General features: G+C 41.8%; 1 protein-coding gene across 12 annotated transcripts in view; it reads right to left on the reverse strand.

Moving 5' to 3' along the window:
* PHF8 (PHD finger protein 8) overlaps positions 1-18244 on the reverse strand; it is a 107181-nt gene that overhangs the window by 40835 nt on the left and 48102 nt on the right. For 6 of the 12 annotated variants that reach the window (XM_063804425.1, XM_016943254.4, XM_063804427.1 and 3 more), the window contains 7 exons: positions 16268-16357; positions 14176-14478; positions 13311-13414; positions 8339-8517; positions 7651-7736; positions 6388-6521; positions 5486-5799 (listed from right to left, as the gene is read on the reverse strand). In XM_063804425.1, the coding sequence (XP_063660495.1) occupies positions 5486-5799; positions 6388-6521; positions 7651-7736; positions 8339-8517; positions 13311-13414; positions 14176-14478; positions 16268-16357 (1210 nt within the window). Of the gene's footprint in view, positions 1-5485; positions 5800-6316; positions 6357-6387; positions 6522-7650; positions 7737-8338; positions 8518-13310; positions 13415-14175; positions 14479-16267; positions 16358-18244 lie in introns of all 12 variants that reach the window. The other 6 variants (XM_063804426.1, XM_016943263.4, XM_063804428.1 and 3 more) reach the window with 2 other exon arrangements.

Raw genomic sequence — 18244 nt, forward strand, 5'->3', positions numbered from 1 at the left:
TTACCAAAAAGCAGATTGAAAATACATCAACAGAGCTTTCAACTCAAGATGTTGAATACAGAAAAATTAAAAAGAGAATAAAATATCAAACACTAGAGATGATCAATAAAGCCAAAAAACTAGTTTTTGAAAAGACTAGCAATCAAATAAACTAGATGAACTATTGTTAAACACCACAACCAAGTACAAGTACAGCTAATCTCAAGAAAATATCGATTCAAAATTAGTAATTTTATTAATGTCATTCACTGTATTAACAAATTAACATAGAAAAACTATGTATTTATGTCCAAATATGCCAAAATTATTTGATAAAACCTAATTTGATTCTTGATTTTAAAACAAAAAAAAAAACCTTTTAAAGTAAAGCTAGCCTGGACAACATGGCAAAACCCTGTTTCCACTAAAAACACAAAAATTAACCAGGAGTGGTGGTGTGCACCTGCAGTCCCAGCTACTCGGGAGGCTGAGGTAGGAGGATCACTTGAGCCCAGGAGGTGGAGGCTACGGTGAGCCAAAATTGCACCACTGCACTCCAGCCTGGGTGATAGAGCGAGACTGTGTCTAAATAAATAAATAAATAGCTAGAGACTCCCCTGAACTCTATGAGAGTAGTCTAACAGAGACCTATATATTGAGTGGAGAAAGACTGGCAGTATTCCCTTTAAAGTCTGAAAACAGCACAAGGATGCCCCCATCACCACTATGACTCAACACTGTAATAAAACTGGAAGCTAGAGGTATGAATACTGGAGAGGAGGAGGATATTATGGGTTGAATGGTGTCCCCTAAAATTCATATGGTGAAGACCTAACCCCTAGTATTCAGAATGTAACTATATTTAGAGATAGAGCCTTTTAAGAAATAATTAAGTTAAAATGAGACCATTAGAGTAGGCCCTAAACCAATCTGACTGGTGGTCTTATACGAGGTGGTGATTAGGACATACAGAGAGACGTCATGGGCGTGTATGCACAGAAGTACGACCACATGAAGAGGCAGCAAGACGAAGGCCATCTGCAAGCCAAGCAGAGAGACCTCAGGAAAAACCAACTCTGCCAGCACCTTGATCTTCAACTTTCAGCTGCCAAAAGTGTAAGGAAATAACTTTCTGTTGTTTAAGCCACCCAGTCTGTGATATTTTGTTATGGTAGCCCTATCAAACTAATACAGGACACACAGATCATCTACCTCAAGAACTCAAGACAATAAACTGAAAACAAATAGAACTAATAACAGTATAATAAGGTAGTCCAATACAGGATTGATATGGGAAAGAATTAACTACTGTCCTCCATATTAGCAATAGCCAATTAGAAAACGTAATACATAAAAAGATGCCAATTTTACGAACCAAAATAAAATTTCTAGAAATAAACTGAAGAAGAAATAAACCAAAGAAGAGATACGTACAAGAAGACCTGAATAAATAGAGACAGACTATGTTTGAAGACAGAAACAAAAGATGGCTGCTGCTCATACCCAAAAGGTAAATAAGAGGAAGATGTCTGGCTGGGCCTGGTGGCTCGCGCCTGTAATCCCAGCACTCTGGGAGGCTGAGGCGGGTGGATCACTTGAGGTCAGGAGTTCAAGACCGGCCTGGCCAACGTGGTGAAACCCTGTCTCTACTAAAAACACAAAAAATTAGCCAGGCGTGGTGGCGTGTGCCTGTAATCCCAGCTACTTGGGAGGCCAAGGCAGGAGAACTGTTTGAACCAGGAAGGCAGGGATTGCAGTGAGCCCAGATCACGCCACTTCATTCCACCCTGGGCGACAAAGTGAGACTCGGTCTCAAAACAAACAAACAAACAACAACAAAAAGACAAAACAATGATTTCAATGCTGTTCAGAAGTTGTACCAGTTCAAAAACAATTTTCCATAGTTGTTTACAACCAATCAGTGGTAGACTTTTTCACAACTACAGAGAAAGCCTTAGCAACATAAGAAGACATACAGACAAAAACTAAAAATCACACAAGTTTGCCTACCAGAGAAAAAATAAATGGTGACTATTTTCTACAAAATTTAGTTCTGATGGGATAGGCTACCTGACAGAGCAGATAAAGAAGTTGCAAAGACATTTCCCTCTGTTTTTTTTTTGTTTGTTTGTTTTGCCAAAAAAGATTGATAGGGACTAGGCCCTGGATCAGATTTTAATTTGATGAAGCTGGTATCTATTTAACCAAATGCCCTCAAAAGAATCCAGATTTGGAAAGAGGAAGTCTGAGTCCAGAGCTTAAGGCCATAGAGAAGCGACTGACTATAATGCCGGGTACAAATGCCATTGGGCTCTAACTTAGAACTGCTATTATTTGAGTCTGTATTTTGGCTTCAAAGTCACATAGATTTTGAGGGCTGTGGCCCTAATCTCTTTTTGCCTGCCTTATTGTTTTTAGTGCACAAATTTTCAGGACATGAGGTTATATTCAGGAATGCGCAAATCCCAGTATAGCCGAAATGTCTCTGATGAAAGATAGGTCTCCATAAATTAATCCACAAACACCATGCAATCCTTTGAAAAGCTGATTCTAAAATCCATCTGGAATAGAAAAAGCTCAACAGCAGCCTCAAAATTCTGGAAAAATAAGAAAAAGTAGGGAGGTCTCTCCTTGGTAAGCTGCCTTTCCATGGTTGCTGGGCAAAGTAGGGAGGTGAAGGAGGGAGGAGAGGCTGAGTGACCTGTTCTAAGAGGAGCGGTTAAATCAAGTCCAGACATCTTAGCTGCAGGTCAATGTGATTTGACTGCTCACAGTAGAGTGGGTGGCCAGGGGAACCTGGCATGTCCCTAAAACAAATCAAAGCTTAGCTCAAAGATGAGAGCCTTGGTGAGCATCTGTGGTCTCCTCAGGTTCACAGCAAGGTCTGCAGAGGGGATTTGCTCTACCAGAAACAAAGTCTGTGGTAACTAACCTACATGGTATTGTCACAGGAATAGACAAGTTGATTTTCATTTTCTTTTTTAGCATCTGTTTGGTAAAATAAAAATTTGTTTTGACAAGTTGATTTTATGGAACAGAATAATATTAATAATATCTAATACACAGTACTTACTTATCATGTGCTGGGCAATGTTTTAAGTGCTTTCTGTATATTTATTTAACTCTCATAACAACCTATGAGGTAGGTATGACTATCACAGAGAGGCATAGAGAGGTTAACTAGCCCGACCAAGGTCATATAGCTATTAAGGTACAGAACTCGGACTAAAGTGGAAAACAAATTCCCATATATATGGGAATTTCGTTTATGACAACGGTAGAACTTCAAGTCAGGGGGATAATGATGAATTAGTCAATAAATGGTGCTGGGGGAAATGACTACTGATGTGGAAAAAAATAAAGTTAGATTCTAACCTCCCACAATTCACAAAAACTTAATTCCAGATAAAGAGCTAAAATTTTAACTCCTATACAAGTTTTAGGGGAAAATATAAGAAGGCCTTCTTAATCAAAACATAAAATACAAAAAACTATTAAAAACTGATAAAGATGGCTGGATGCAGTGGCTCACGCCTATAATCCCAGCACTTTGGGAGACCAAGGCAGGAGGACCACTTGAGCCCAGGAGTTTGAGACCAGCCTGGGCAACATGGCGAAACCCCATCTGTACAAAAAATAAGCTGGGTGTGGTGGTATGCACCTATGGTCCCAGCTACCAGGGAGGTTGAGGTGGGACTGCAGAGGTCCGAGGCTGCAGTGAGCCATGATTGCGCCACTGCACTCCAGCCTGGGAGACAGAGTGAGACTGTGTCTCAAAAAAAAAAAAAATTGATAAAGATGACAATGTAAAAATCAAAATCATCTACATGCTAGAAAGACAAAATTAAACACAAACCTAAAAGGAAATATTTTTCAATAAATCCAGAATATACAAAAAATACTCCAACACATCTAGAATATATAAGGAACTCTTACAAATCAATAAGAAAAACAAAACATCCCAATAGAAAAATGGGTGAAAGACTGAATGGAAAATTCACAGAAAAGGAATAAAGAAGAGTCAATAAACACGTAAAACAAACAAGACACCATCTTTTGCCATAAGGTTGGCAAAAATTAAAAAGGCTGATAGTATCCATTGCTGGTAAGACTATGGGTAAACAGGTATGTTTCATACACTGATCATGTACTGGCCCTTTTGGAGGGAAATTTGGCACTATTTATTAACATTTGTCTTCTACATACCCTTCAACTCAACAGGTCTATCCCCCCTAGAAAAATATTAACTGGCACACAGGTACAAAAGGTTACTGTAAGAATTTTCATTGCAGCATTGTTAGTAAAAGTAAAAACTTAGGAACAACTTAAATGTCAATCAGTAGGGAATGATTAAACATATGATATATTTCTATATTACAGAACACTATGCAGCAGATAGATCTCTGTATTGATAAGGTATATCTCTGCACTGACATTGAAAGAAAACTAAGCAAGTTGCAGAACCACACACACTAAAACTACACTTCTGTCTACATATGAATGTAAACACAACAAAATAAAAGGTATACATGAAAATGATGACAAAGGTTATCTTTGGGTTCAGAGAGGAAACAGTGTTAGTCAAAAAGAATTTTTGCTTTCTCCATCTTCTTCTAATTTTGGTCAATAAGCATTAACCATATTTGTATAACTTTTGAAATATTAAAACAATGGCCGGGCGCAATGGCTCACACCTATAATCCCAGCACTTTGGGACGCCAAGGCAGGCGGGCAGATCACTTGAGGCCAGGAATTCGAGATCACCCTAGCCAACATGACAAAACCTTGTCTCTAGTAAAAATACAAAAATTAGCCAGGCGTGATAGTACACGCCTGTAATCCCAACTACTCGGGAGGCTGAGGCACAAGAATTGCTTGAACCCAGGAGGCGGAGGTGGCAGTGAGCTGAGATGGCACCACTGCACTCCACCCTGGGTTAATGAGGGAGATTCTGTCTCAAAAAAAACAAAACAAAACAAAACAAAAAGCACTTACATTATACAGTCACCTGTATTACACAAGAGTGCCTGATACACTGTGGTACTCAATAAAATCTTGGATTAAAAAAAGGAGTCATCTCTTAAATGTAAAAAGCTCACTGAAAGGTCATTATGTATCTCTGCAAGGGACAAACTGGCCAACACAGGACACAAATGACACAGATGATGGCAGTCAAACAGGCAAGAGAAAAAAAGAGTCACCAGCGGTAAAGGTTGGACATTAGTAAAAATAGATGATAGCAAATTATAACTACCATTTTTTGAAGGCTTCCCATGAGCAAGAAACTGTGCCAGATGATCTGTGTAAGCATAATCTCAAATTCTTAACATTAACCTGTGAGATATTCCCATTTTACAAATTAGGAAAATATGGCTTAGAGAAACTAAGTATCAGGCTTAAGACCAGGACTTTGTTCACTACAAGCTGTCCTCTATTGGGACTAGGATGGAGACTGGGACTGAGGAGACCCCTTCTGGCCTGAACCCATGTGCTTAGCTGCCCTTACTATACTCTGCATCCTTGAAGCACGCTCCCAAGCTGTCCTGTTCATCCAGACTGGCGTTCTCCTCCTCCTCCTCGCTCTCGGTTCTCCAGTATGCTGGCCGCTTGATGGGCCGCTTCCCTGGGGTGCGCTGGGAAGCAGGACTGTTAGACACTGTGCCCAGCCCACTGCTGGAGCTCCCACTGCTTCGATCCTGTCCCCCAGTCCACCAGGCCTGCAGGCTAGAGGTAGCCGGTGAGGACGATGAGGACTGCAGGTTGGCCATGCACAGCATGCCCTGGATGGCCTCCTGAGTGCTGGGAGAAGCTGGGGCCTCGCTGCAAGGAACAGAGGAGAAATACTGAGAGAGTTGTTTTTAGCTGTCAGAGTAAATCGGTCATCAGAATACTCAGGGAGGAGGGACGATAGCTATGAGGATCAAAGTGGGAGGAAAAAGGGGAGAATCATCCAAAGTGAAAAATTTGGAATTAAGTTTAAGGATCAAGACAGTATCATAGATTGTTTTCACGAAAAGCCAGTCCTTTTTGCGTTGTCTCTTCACAGACAGCAGGCAAGGTGGCAAAAAAGGGGCACACTTCCCTCCCTGTTTAGGCATGCTGCATTCTTTCCTTTCATTGTTTTTGTAACAATTCTCCTTGCATGACTCTTCCAGCCCCTCTTCCCAACTTCCTAAGTGCCCAAAATTGATTCCTCTTGAAGTCTATACATCTTATTGCCATCAGATCTTAAGTTCCTTAGGACTGGTTTCATGCCTACTTTATTCTTTCACCCAAATGCCCTGGATAATTCTTTGTCCCTTTAAATAGCTCTATAAATATCTACTGATTGGCTGACCTGGCACCTTGGGCGGGAGCGGGGGTTGCTGTCTGATAGCCTGGAAAGGGGAGATAAAAGCCAGTACTCACGTGAGGGCAGCATAGTCAGGTCCCCCCACCTGCCTGCTGGCCTTGAGCAGATCAAGAATGCCACCAGCGCCACTACCATTCCCAAGCTTGCCTTCAACCCCTTCCACCATGTCCTCATCTGTTGTATAGTCCTCCTGTTGGAGAGAGAGTGTATCACCTCAGCTGCCCAGGATTGGTCTGGTAAGGCCCCAGTACAGGGGCGATGATCTGACTCCTGATATTAATATCTTCTGAGCACCAAGTATAGACCAAGTACTAAGCAGAATATTCATTCTTTTATCTTAATTTCCAAGGCATCTTTGTGAGCTAGGTAGTATACTCCCATTTTAAACAGATAAGAAAACTAAGGCTCAGGGAAGTTAAATAATTTGTGTAAGGTCACATCAGATACTCCATATCACATACTCTTTCTGCTACATCGCACTGACTTTTTATTTTTTGTTTTCAGACAGAGCCTCGTTCTGTCGCCAGGCTGGAGTGCAGTGGCACGATCTCGGCTCACTGCAACCTCTGCCTCCTGGGTTCAAGCGATTCTTCGGCCTCAGCCTCCCAAGTAGCTGGGACTACAGGGGTGTGCCACCACGCCCAGCTAATTTTTTAGCAGAGACGGGGTTTCACCATATTGGCCAGGATGGTCTTGATCTCTTGACCTCATGATACGCCCACCTCAGCCTCCCAAAGTGCTGGGATTACAGGCGTGAGCCACCACGCCCGGCCCACACTGACTTTCATTCTATTCTGTATTAAAGGATGTTTAAGGTATTTCAACTAAATTGAAATCTTCCATTTATATGCTCAGCAGCACTTGGCACACAATCTTTCACTTAATAAATATTTCACTGTATGCAGTGGCTCACCCTGTGATTCCAGCACTTTGGGAGGCCACGGCAAAAGATCGCTTGAGCCCAGGAGTTTGAGACCAGCCTGGGCAACACAGCGAGACCCTATCTCTACAAAAAAAAAATTTTTTTAAAGAATTAGCTACATTGGTGGTGTGAGCCTGTGGTCCCAGCTACTAGGAAGGCTGAGCTGGCCCCGGAGGTCAAGACTGCTGTGAACCATGATCATGCCATTGTACCCCAGCCTGGGCAACAGAGCGAGGAGACTCTGTCTCAAAAAATAATAATAATAATAAATAAATTATTCAGGAAATGAATGCAAAGGATGTCTTCCTCCCTGCATATCCCCCAACTAGAATGACAATCTGTCTTCTGTCTCTATCACCAGAATGAGCAGAAGACTAGATCCAGGGCAGAATCCTACCTCAATGTCAAACTCAACTTCTCCTGGTTCACGAACTCGGTTGGGGTCAGAGCAAGGCTTCGCACGGGGCAATTTCCGGGGAAATTCTAGAAAACAATGGAATGCACTTATTATGAAGCTATGATTAGCATTTCAGCCAAATACCCAGAAGAAAAAAATAAGACTAATTTTCTTGGAAGTAATGACCACAGATGACTAATTTAGAGGTTAGGGATCAGGTGATAAATAAATCTTTAGAACAAAGGAAACAATGAAGGCCTACAGAACATAGTATAGCAAAATGTCAACAAGCTCAGGCCTAAGGTCTTAAGTCTATCAAGAGGGCCAAAAACAAATATAAAACGGGCAAGGGCTGGGCGTGGTGGCTTGCACCTGTAATCCCAGCACTTTGGGAGGCTGAGATGGGCGGATCACCTGAGGTCAGGAGTTCGAGACCAGCCTGATGAACATAGTGAAATCCCATCTCTACTAAAAATACAAAATTAGCCAGGCATGGTGGCACATGCCTGTAATCCCAGCTACTCAGGAGGCTGAGGCAGGAGAATCACTTGAACCCGGGAGGCGGAGGTTGCAGTGAGCCAAGATCGTGCCATTGCACTCCAGCCTGGGCAACAAGAGCAAAACTCCGTCTCAAAACAAACAAACAAAAAAACGGGCAGGGGAGGAAAAAGAAAGAACAGACACACACTTGGTCTTATTATCAGGGTCGCCTTCTCCTTTCCCAATCTCTCGTCAATCTGCAGCTCATCATCTGAATCCAAGTCAAATTCGTCTTCCATCACCTGTTCTGCCATCAGCCTAGCCTTGTCTACCTTCTTTGCTATCTTGGTTCGCCGAGATTTGGATAAACTCTTCACCCTTTTCGTACTGAAGGGAAGCAGAACATAAAAACAGTCACTAGCAGTATTGTTAGTCGCTAGCAAGATTGCAATTCTCTCTACATTGACCTACAGATTCAATACAATCCCTATCAAAATCCAGCCAGCTTTTTAAATAAAAAGCTGATAGTAAAACGTACATGGACATAGAAAGGACCTAACACAGCCAAAATAATTTTGAAAAAGAACATTGGATGACTTATACTGCTCAATTCCAAAATTTACTCTAAAGCTATGGTAATCAAGGCAATGCAATACCAGCATAAAGACAGACATACAGCAGTGGAAAAGAGTTCCGAATAAACCCTTACAGTTATGATCAAATGATTTTTGACAAAAGGTGCTAAAGCAGCTCAGTGAGGGAAAGGATGGTTTTTTTCAGTAGAAGTTGCTGAGAAAAATGGATACAAAGAAATAAATGTGGACCCTTATCTCACATCATATACAAAAATTAACTTAAAATGCATCATAGATCTAAATGTAAAACCTAAAACTATAAAACTAGAGTAAAACACAGAAAAATATCATTATGACCTGGGATTAAGTAAAATTAAAAATTTTTGTATTTCAAAAGAAACCATTAAGAAAATAAAATATAAGCCACAGACTGGGAGAAAATATTTGGAAATCGTTTATCTGGCAAAGGATTTGTATCCAAAAAAAAATTTTTTTTTTTTTTCTGAGACAGAGTCTCGGCTCTGTCACCCAGGCTGGAGTTCAATGGCATGATCTCAGCTCACGGCAACCTCCACCTCCCAGGTTCAAGTAATTCTCTTGCCTCAGCAAGACTCCGTCTCAAAAAAAAAAAAAAAATACTGTATTGTATACTTGAAATTTCATAAGAGAGTAGACCTATGTGTTCTCACCACAAACACACACAAAAATGGTAAGTATGTGAAGTGATGCATATGTTAATCAGCTTTACTGGCATAATCATTTCACAGTATAGATTTTATCAAATATCACATTGTATACCTTAAATATAGACAATTTTTATATTTGCTTTTTTTTTTTTTCTTTTTGAGATGGAGTCTTGCTCTGTCACCCAGGCTGGAGTACAGTGGCATGATCTTGGCTCACTAAAACCTCCCGCCTCCTAGGTTCAAGCAATTCTCCTGTCTCAGCCTCCCAAGTAGCTGGGATTACAGGCACCCACCACCATGTCTGGCTAATTTTTATGATTTTAGTAGAGACAAGGGTTTCATCATGTTGGCCAGGCTGGTCTCAAACTCCTAACAAGTGATCCGCCCACCCTGGCCTCCCAAAGTGTTGGGATTACAGCTGTGAGCCACTGCACTGGGCCACAATTTTTATTTTTTAAAAAACACATACAATGAGTTACCACTTTACATCCACCGGAATGGCTATAGTCAAGAAGAAAAAAAAATAACAAATGTTGGCCAGTAAGTGAAGAAACTCATGATTGCTGGTTGAAATGAACATTGCCTTTGTCCAGAACTCAAAAGTGGCTTAGATAATCTTGTTACACATAGTAGATGATATTAACCAATATAAACTGCTGGAAAAACCTCAATGGCTACAGTCAAAAAGAAAAAAAAAAATAACAAACGTTGGCCAGTAAGTGAAGACACTCATGATTGCTGGTTGAAATGAACACTGCCTTTGTCCAGGACTCAAAAAGTGGCTTAGATAATCCTGTTACACATAGTAGACGATATTAACCAATACAAACTGCTGAAAAAAACCTCATAAACAGTTAAAAAGAAACATGTTTTTGGTAAATCAGTACATTGATACATTTAGCAACTAGTAATTTGGTTAAATTGACTTTCAGTGAATTGACTGTCATTTAACTGACCTATTTTCTACCTCAGAGGGTTGAGGATTAAATGAGCTCATACAGAGCTTGATCCATGGCAACTGCTCCATGTAGCTAATATTATAAGGTTCTCTGACTCTCAGTTTTCACCTTAGTAAAATGGGGATACTACTACTTACTTTTAGGGTTGTGAGGATTAAATAAAATAGTGTATATAAACAGCTAAGATAGACTTTGACACAGAGGAGATGCTCAATAAATGACAGCTATGTATGCCCTGATCTTTTATTAACTTCTAATAATTAAAAATTTCAGCTGGGTTGTGGTAGTGCATGTCTGTAGTATCAGCTAACTCAAGAGGCTGAGGCAAGAGAACTGCTTGAGCCCAGGCAATACAGCAAGACCCTGTCTCTAATAATTTTTTTAAAAATTTTAAAGAAAAATTTCAAATACACAAAAATATAAAAGTAGAATTAATTCTCATATACCTATCACTCAGCTAAGTTTCAGCAATTATCAACCCAGCCAGTCTTGTTTCATCTACACCTCATTCTCTGCAAAACACCAAGTTTGGAGAGAAGCCCAGACATAGCATCACATCATCTGTAAATATTTCTATACTTTGACTATCTGGGTTCACTTAACAGCTTCTGACAGCTGCAGCGGGTAATAGGCAGCAGCACAAGAAGGACTGCTGGGGGTGGGGCAGGGGCAGGAAATGTCTTATTGTACCTTCAATAGCCATTATAGGCTAGACTCCTAGGACTCTGAATTTTCTCCTGTCCAGGAGACCTATCATGAGTTCTGGACAAAGGCAATATTCAACGGTCTCTCTAATCTTACACTTTAGTAACTGGATTCTCAAACCCCAAGAATAGCTCTGTTGCTTTCAGAATCTGCCCTACTCTCACTCCTTTTTCCCTTATTTTCCACCCAGATGGGCCCAGATGGACCTGAAGGTAACCTTTTCCTACAAGGAGACTATTAAGCTACCTTTGTTGTTTGTGTTCCTACATCGTTCATACTCTGCACTTGGCTCTTGACTGCTGATGTCTAGTGTTCTGAGTATCTAGAAAATAGCCCTTACTGCCTTCCCCTGCCTCTATGTATTTCAGGGTTTCTGACAATCTTCTTAGATTCTGGTCATACCCACATCATTATCACCATCTTCATGGAGAATTCTTTTGTCTCTATCTTCATCATCATATTTATAAGAACTACCATGTATTAAGTATTAATTATATGGCAGGCCCTGTGGTTAACGTTCTACGTATATTATCTCATTTAATCCTCCAACAACCCTAAGGTAAGTTTTAACTATAGAATACATATAATGAGGACACTGAAGCTCAGATAGGTTCATTAGTTTGCCAAAGTAGAACACTGAATATGTGTCACAGCTGGGATTTAAACCTCGGATTGCCTGATTCCCAAGTCCATAATTTTGTTGTAAACAGCTTTTATTTTATTCTTTTAGAACTTGTTCTTTTAAAATTATTTAAAGAAAAGTAAATAAATATTTAAAGAAAAGTAAATACATGCTCATTGTACAAAATTCAAATGCTACTGAAGTGAAAATTTGCTCTTACCTTCCCTATTGTACTTTCCAGGGATAACCACTGTTAAAAACTTGGTATAACAAGGCCGGGCACGTTGGCTCATGCCTGTAATCCCAGCACTTTGGGAGACCGAGGTGGGCGGATCACTCGAGGCCAGGAGTTCGAGACCAGCCTGGCCAACATGCGGAAACCCTGTCTCTACTAAAAATACAAAAATTAGCTGGGCATAGTGGCATGCGCCTGCAGTCCCAGCTATTTGGGAGGCTGAGACACGAGAATCACTTGAACCGAGCGGGGCAGAGGTTGCAGTGAGCTGAGATCGCACCACTGCACTACAGCCTGGTAACAGAGTGAGACTCTGTCTCAAAAAAAAAAAAAAAAAAAAAAAAAAAAAAAAAACTTGGTATAAGAAATATAAAATATATAACTAGGCCAGGCAAGGTGGCTCACACCTGTAATCCCAGCACTTTGGAGGCTGAAGTGAGAGGATCACCTGAGTCTAGGAGTTAGAGCTCAGCCTGGGCAATAACAGAGACCCCATCTCTATTTTTTTTAAAGGTATTTACATATATATAACACACTATTTATTTGCCTAAATGTACATACATATCTCTGGAAGGAAACCACTGACATTGGTTGTCCATGGGAAGGTAACAGGGAAAGAGAGATGGGTGTGAGATTTTTCACTGTGTGCTCTTTCACACTGTTTTATTTCTAACGCTTGTATATTGCATTTTTAAACCTCTTCAAAAAATACAAATGTCTATATACAGCTTTTTCATACGTGCATACATATACACATGTGCATACATGCCCTTTTAAAAGTAAAAATGGAACTATTCCTATGTATTATTCTGTAACCTGATTTTTAAAATATACCTTGAACATCTTTCTGTGTCAATATTTAACTGTCTCATTCTTTTTAACAGCTACATGATATTCCATTCTATAGATGTACCATCATTTATTTATCTAGCCCTTACTGATGAACATTTGGATGTTTCCAATTACTATTACAAACAATGGTGCAGTGAACACTGAACATTTATCGTTACACACTTGTGTGCAAGGATTTCTGTAAACTAAATTCCTAAAAATCTAATCGAAAGTCAAAAGGTATAGAAAAAACTAATGCTTTTAGTAAGTATGCTATACTTATTGCTGCCAGTGGTTCTCTCCCAATGACTTGCTGAAGTTTCTAGAACTGATAAAATCTTTCTCAGGCTTGCCAATTCGATTTCAGACCTCTCGCTCTACCCACCTCCAACACCACACCATGGTTCTCTGAACTAAGCAACGATACATTATAATATCTAGGTATTGCCCTAAGTACAGTCCCTCCTACCCATGTCCCAACCCCTAGATTCCAATTCCATGCCCTGTCTCAGTGGCATATTACCACTGACAGTCCCAGTACCTCTGTGCTCCTCCTTCCCACCTCACCTGCCGTTAGACATCAATAGGGCCAATGGGCTCTCATCTCCATCAAGGTCCAAGTCTGGTGAGTCGTCATCTGAGTCATTCAAGCAGGCACCAGTGATGTTGAACTGTAGAAGTAGGAGACTCAGCTGTTACCTGTCTGGGACTCCCATGGGAATCACGATGGCAAGTTCCCTCTGGTTTCACTGGTTCAGTTCACTGTCAAAACCACCTGAGCCAAGGCCTTCTGCTATACTGTCCCCCCACACCCCCACTGATCACAGGAGCAGGAGGTTGAAAATGTGTGGTTGGTTCAGGGGACACCTGTCAATCTTGTGAACCATGTTCCCTTAAAAAAGAAGGGGCACATCTTCAGATGCCCATGGAGAGAATCACAATCTTGAGGCAAGATGGAGCCCTGGTGGAGGGCTTTTCTCAAGGACCTGCTCAAGACTACAACCTGACACACGCAATGTTTTCAAATCTCATTCCCGTCCCAGCATTTCAAAATTCAGCTAAGTGTTATGTTTTCTGAAAAGAGCTCCTGAAAATCTTCCCTACCCAGACAGAATCAACCCTCCTCTGTATCTCAGGGTCCCACACACACCCCTGATTGTGGCATTCACAATACTTGATTGCACTCATTTGTTTTTATGCCTGTCTTTCTCACTCGCCTGTCAGCCTCTTGAGAGTCACATCCACAGCACCTATCACAGTGCCCAGCATAGAAAAGGTCTCAATAAATGCCTATTAAATGAGTGGGACTGGTAGCCAAACAGCAGGGGGTCTAAGGGACATGGCAGCCAGACAGGATAGCCTGCTTTTTGAAACCCTGCTCTTCCAAGGGACACCCAAAAGGGTTGGGCTGAACCCATGGGCCAGCACCCACCTTTGCTTTCTGGAAAGAGCCTGTCTTCAGTGCCTGATGACTGTATGTGTCCATGAGATTATAGCTCAACTGGCCAGCAGGCCCCAAGGCTGAACTCTCCTTGCCCTTTCGCTCTGCCTTCTTGAAGAGTTCCTTGGGCTTCAGGCCTTTCTTCTTTGAACCATTTTTGGAGGGCAGTGACAGCCTGGACATGGACATTGAAGTGGAATGGGCTGGCCTGGTTAGGGGAATGGAGCCGGCTGGGAAGATCCTCTGCAGCCCAAAGATATTGCTCGTCTTCCCAACGTTCTGTTGGAAGATGTCCTACAAGAGTGTTAGTACATGAGGGGGTTAGAGCTTACTCGAGGGTTCTCTCAACACTAACAGCAGAGGTCTGTTCCTGGTACTGGTGGTACTGCCATGGAAGTGGCTTATAGATGCTCCACATATGCACACCCTAGCTTTTACATAATGAGTCATCAAGAATTTATTGGGTGGCATTTCTTTACCCAGCCATTGACAAGTAAGAAGACGAGCAAAGCACTACTGTCAAAACTGGAGAGAAAATACTCCATTAAGTAGCTGACATGAGACAGAAAATAATCAAGTACTAATCTGTGTGGTTCAAATTCTAAGGACTACAGGATTTGAGAGAAGGAGAGGTTCTAGCCCTAATTCCGCTGCTAGCTAGCTCTGTAACTAGCTCAGGAAAGTTATCTGACCATTTGAGACTGTTTGCTTAGCTGTAAAATTAAAGGACTAGACTGGAAAGGTGATTTTTGAAGATGTTCTGTGGCTCCTTTGAGCTTCTTGGGAGGAGCCCCGAGAATCAGGGGAAGGTAGAAGGCGAATGAGAAGAACAAGTGGAGCCCTGGGCCTCCCACCTTCATCTTATTCAAAGCAGCTATGCTTTGAATATTGGGCTTCCACCTAAGATGTCATTTTAAAAAAAGGATTCCATTGCTTTAAAACATTTGAAAGCTCATGGACCACATATAATCTATCTCTAAGTCCTCTTCCAACCAGCCCAAAGTTTTGTGGTTTAAGCAGGAGGCGCTGGAGAAAAGGTAAGCCTTTAACTATCCTGAATGATTTTGACAGATGGGACTGGAGGAAAATGAGAGGTAGGAGGTGGACACTGTAAGCTATGGTGTAGGCAGTGAAACATGCTGCAAGCATTGAGGCTAGAAGCACAACTTCCCAGCTCACTTTGACCACCCTTCAGCATGGATGTATATATCCTGGGCACTAAATAAAACTTTACAGCTTCTGAGCTTAAAGGAATTCTCCTCTGGTGCCTCTGCTACTTCACCATCCCACACCAACTTCTCTCTTTGCTATTAAAGTCTACTAATAACAATGGCTCACATTTATTGAGTACTTACTCTGCCAGGCACTGTGCGAGGGGCTCTACATATATTAGCTTTTGATCCTAACAAAATCCTGAAAGGTTGATGTTATCCTCACTTTACAGATGAGGAAACTGAGGCTCTGAAAGGCTTGCAAGTGACAGAGCAGGAACCAGAACCCAGGTTTCTCTGAATCTCTTACCACTATACCTTACTGCCTCGTGGTATATGCCACCTGTTGAAACATGGCTTTGTAATCATCTTCACCCCGAGAGAACTGTCATTTTGCAGAATGCAGAGACTGAGTCAAAATATTAATAATAACAACAACTACAACTACCACCACCACCCACCACCACAACCCACCGTCAGAATTTACTGTGCACCTACTGTGTGCCAAGCACTCTATTTTTGTGCTCAACCCACATTACCTTATTTAATCCTTTTAACAATCCTCGAGTAGGTACAATTATCCCCATTTTAGAGATGAGGAAACTGAAACTCAAAGAGGTTAACTTTGCTCAGGGTCCTCTATTAGGCTGAGTTCTTTGTGGGCAGGCACTATTTACGTATTTTAAGAGCCTAGCCCAATGTGCGGCACACTTGAAACACAGTAATAATTATTTGAACGAATGAATTGGGTCTTTGGTAGGGTCTTCCCGACCCTTCCCCTGGGCTCTCATGCTAACTGCAGAGGCCTAACCTGCCACTTGAGCCTCAAGGCCTTTCCAAATGCCTTCTCTTCCCTGCCCCATGCTCCTTACTTCCACCAGGCGGATCTCCCTGGCCAGATCTTTAATGAGCTGTACGGTTCGCACTGTCTCCGGGATCTCATCCTCATGGTCTGGCAGAGCCTGTCAAACAAGAGGCATGAGGAATAAACCCGCACATAAAGAGACAACTGATTTTGGACAAATATGCCAAGGCAATTCAATGGAGAAAGAGTAGTCTTTTCAACAAATGATTCTGGACCAATTGGACATCCACATGCAAAAAAAAAAAACAAAAACAAACAAACCTCAATCCCTATCTTGCACCATACACACAAACACAAACTTAAAATGGATCATAGACCTAAATGTAAAACCTAAAACTATACACCCTTTAGACCATGCTTGTCCAACCCACTGCCCAAGATGGCTTTGAATGCAACTCAACACAAATTAGAAAACTTTCTTAAAACATTATGAGACTTTTTTTTTTTTTTGAGATGGAGTTTCACTATTGTTGCCCAGGCTGAAGTGCAATGGTACCATCTCGGCTTGCTGCAACCCCCGCCTCCCGGGTTCAAGCGATTCTCCTGCCTCAGCCTCCACAGTAGCTGGGACTAGAGTGAGCCACTACGCCCAGCTAATTTTTTGTATTTTTAGTAGATACGGGGTTTCACCATGTTGGCCAGGCTGGTCTCGAACTCCTGACCTCAGGTGATCCACCCGCCTTGGCCTCCAAAGTGCTGGGATTACAGGCATGAGCCACTGCACCCAGCCTATGATATTTTTTGTAATTTTTTTTTTTTTTTTTTAGCTCATCAGCTATCGTTACGTGTGGCCCAAAACAATTCTTCTTCCAAGGTGGCCCAGGGAAGCCAAAAGGTTGGAAACCCTTGCTATATTTTATTTACTTCTTACTATTTTCTTGAGACAGAGTCTTACTCTGCCACCCAGGGTGGAGTTCAGTGGTGTGGTGGTCTCGGCTCACTGAAACCTTCACCTCCTGGGTTCAAGCAATTCTCATGCCTCAGCCTCCCCAGTAGCTGGGATTACAAGCACGTACCACCACGCCCGGCTAATTTTTGTATTTTTAGTGCAGATGGGGTTTCGCCATGTTGGCCAGGCTGGTCTCAAACTCCTGACCTCAGGTGATCCACCCGCCTCGGCCTTCCAAAGTGCTGGGATTACGGGCGTGAGCCACTGCACCCCGGCTGGAAACCCCTGCTTTAGACAGAGGAAGAGTTCTTTGTGGCCTTCAGTTAGGCAAAGATTTCTTAGATAGGACATAAGCATGGACCAGAAAAGAAAAAAGTTGATCAACTGGACTTAAAAAGCAAAACTTTTTTGAAAAACCTCTATTTCAGCACCTCTGCTACTTTGTAAGCCACAGACTGAGAGAAAATATTTGTAAAACATCTATCTAATAAAAGAGTATCAAAAGGTATAAGGAACTAAGTTGTGGGTTTGGGCCACACCCCTCAAAAAAGTCAAGGACCTCAGGGAGATCAGTGGGGACAAACCAGCCTCTCCACTTGTGAGGAAAGAACTCTGTGCTGAGCAGCTGCTGGCCCACAGCTAGCTCAACAGCAACCCAGAGCGATCCCTGTTAGTTGTCTCTCTTTCGTTTGCCCTCTTTTTGAGTACCGAGATTTACATTTTTATGTAGATCTCAAGGTTTTCTTCCTTTGTGATTTTTTTCTACCACTTTTCACTTCATTTCTGTATCCAGAGGGCTGATAAAAAATTCCTCAGCATTTCCTTGTTTCTCATGGTTTAATTCTCTTTTTTTCCTTTAACTCTTTTCATCTATCTGGTGGAATTTATTTTGGTGGCTAGGCGGGGAGCTGAGAAACCATGTGACCCAGCTAAATAATCTTATGGCTTCCTCCTTCCCAGACCAGGGTCTCTGGAAAGGTGAGGGAGCAGGTTCCTCCCCTACAAATCATCTGCACTTCACAAAAGACTCCTTCCATGAGCATGGGCTTCTCAGAACTGTGTTCTACTCTACTCCAGCTCCCACTGATCACTCTG

Source organism: Pan troglodytes, chromosome X, assembly GCF_028858775.2.
Source record: "Pan troglodytes isolate AG18354 chromosome X, NHGRI_mPanTro3-v2.0_pri, whole genome shotgun sequence".
Lineage (NCBI taxonomy): Eukaryota > Metazoa > Chordata > Mammalia > Primates > Hominidae > Pan > Pan troglodytes.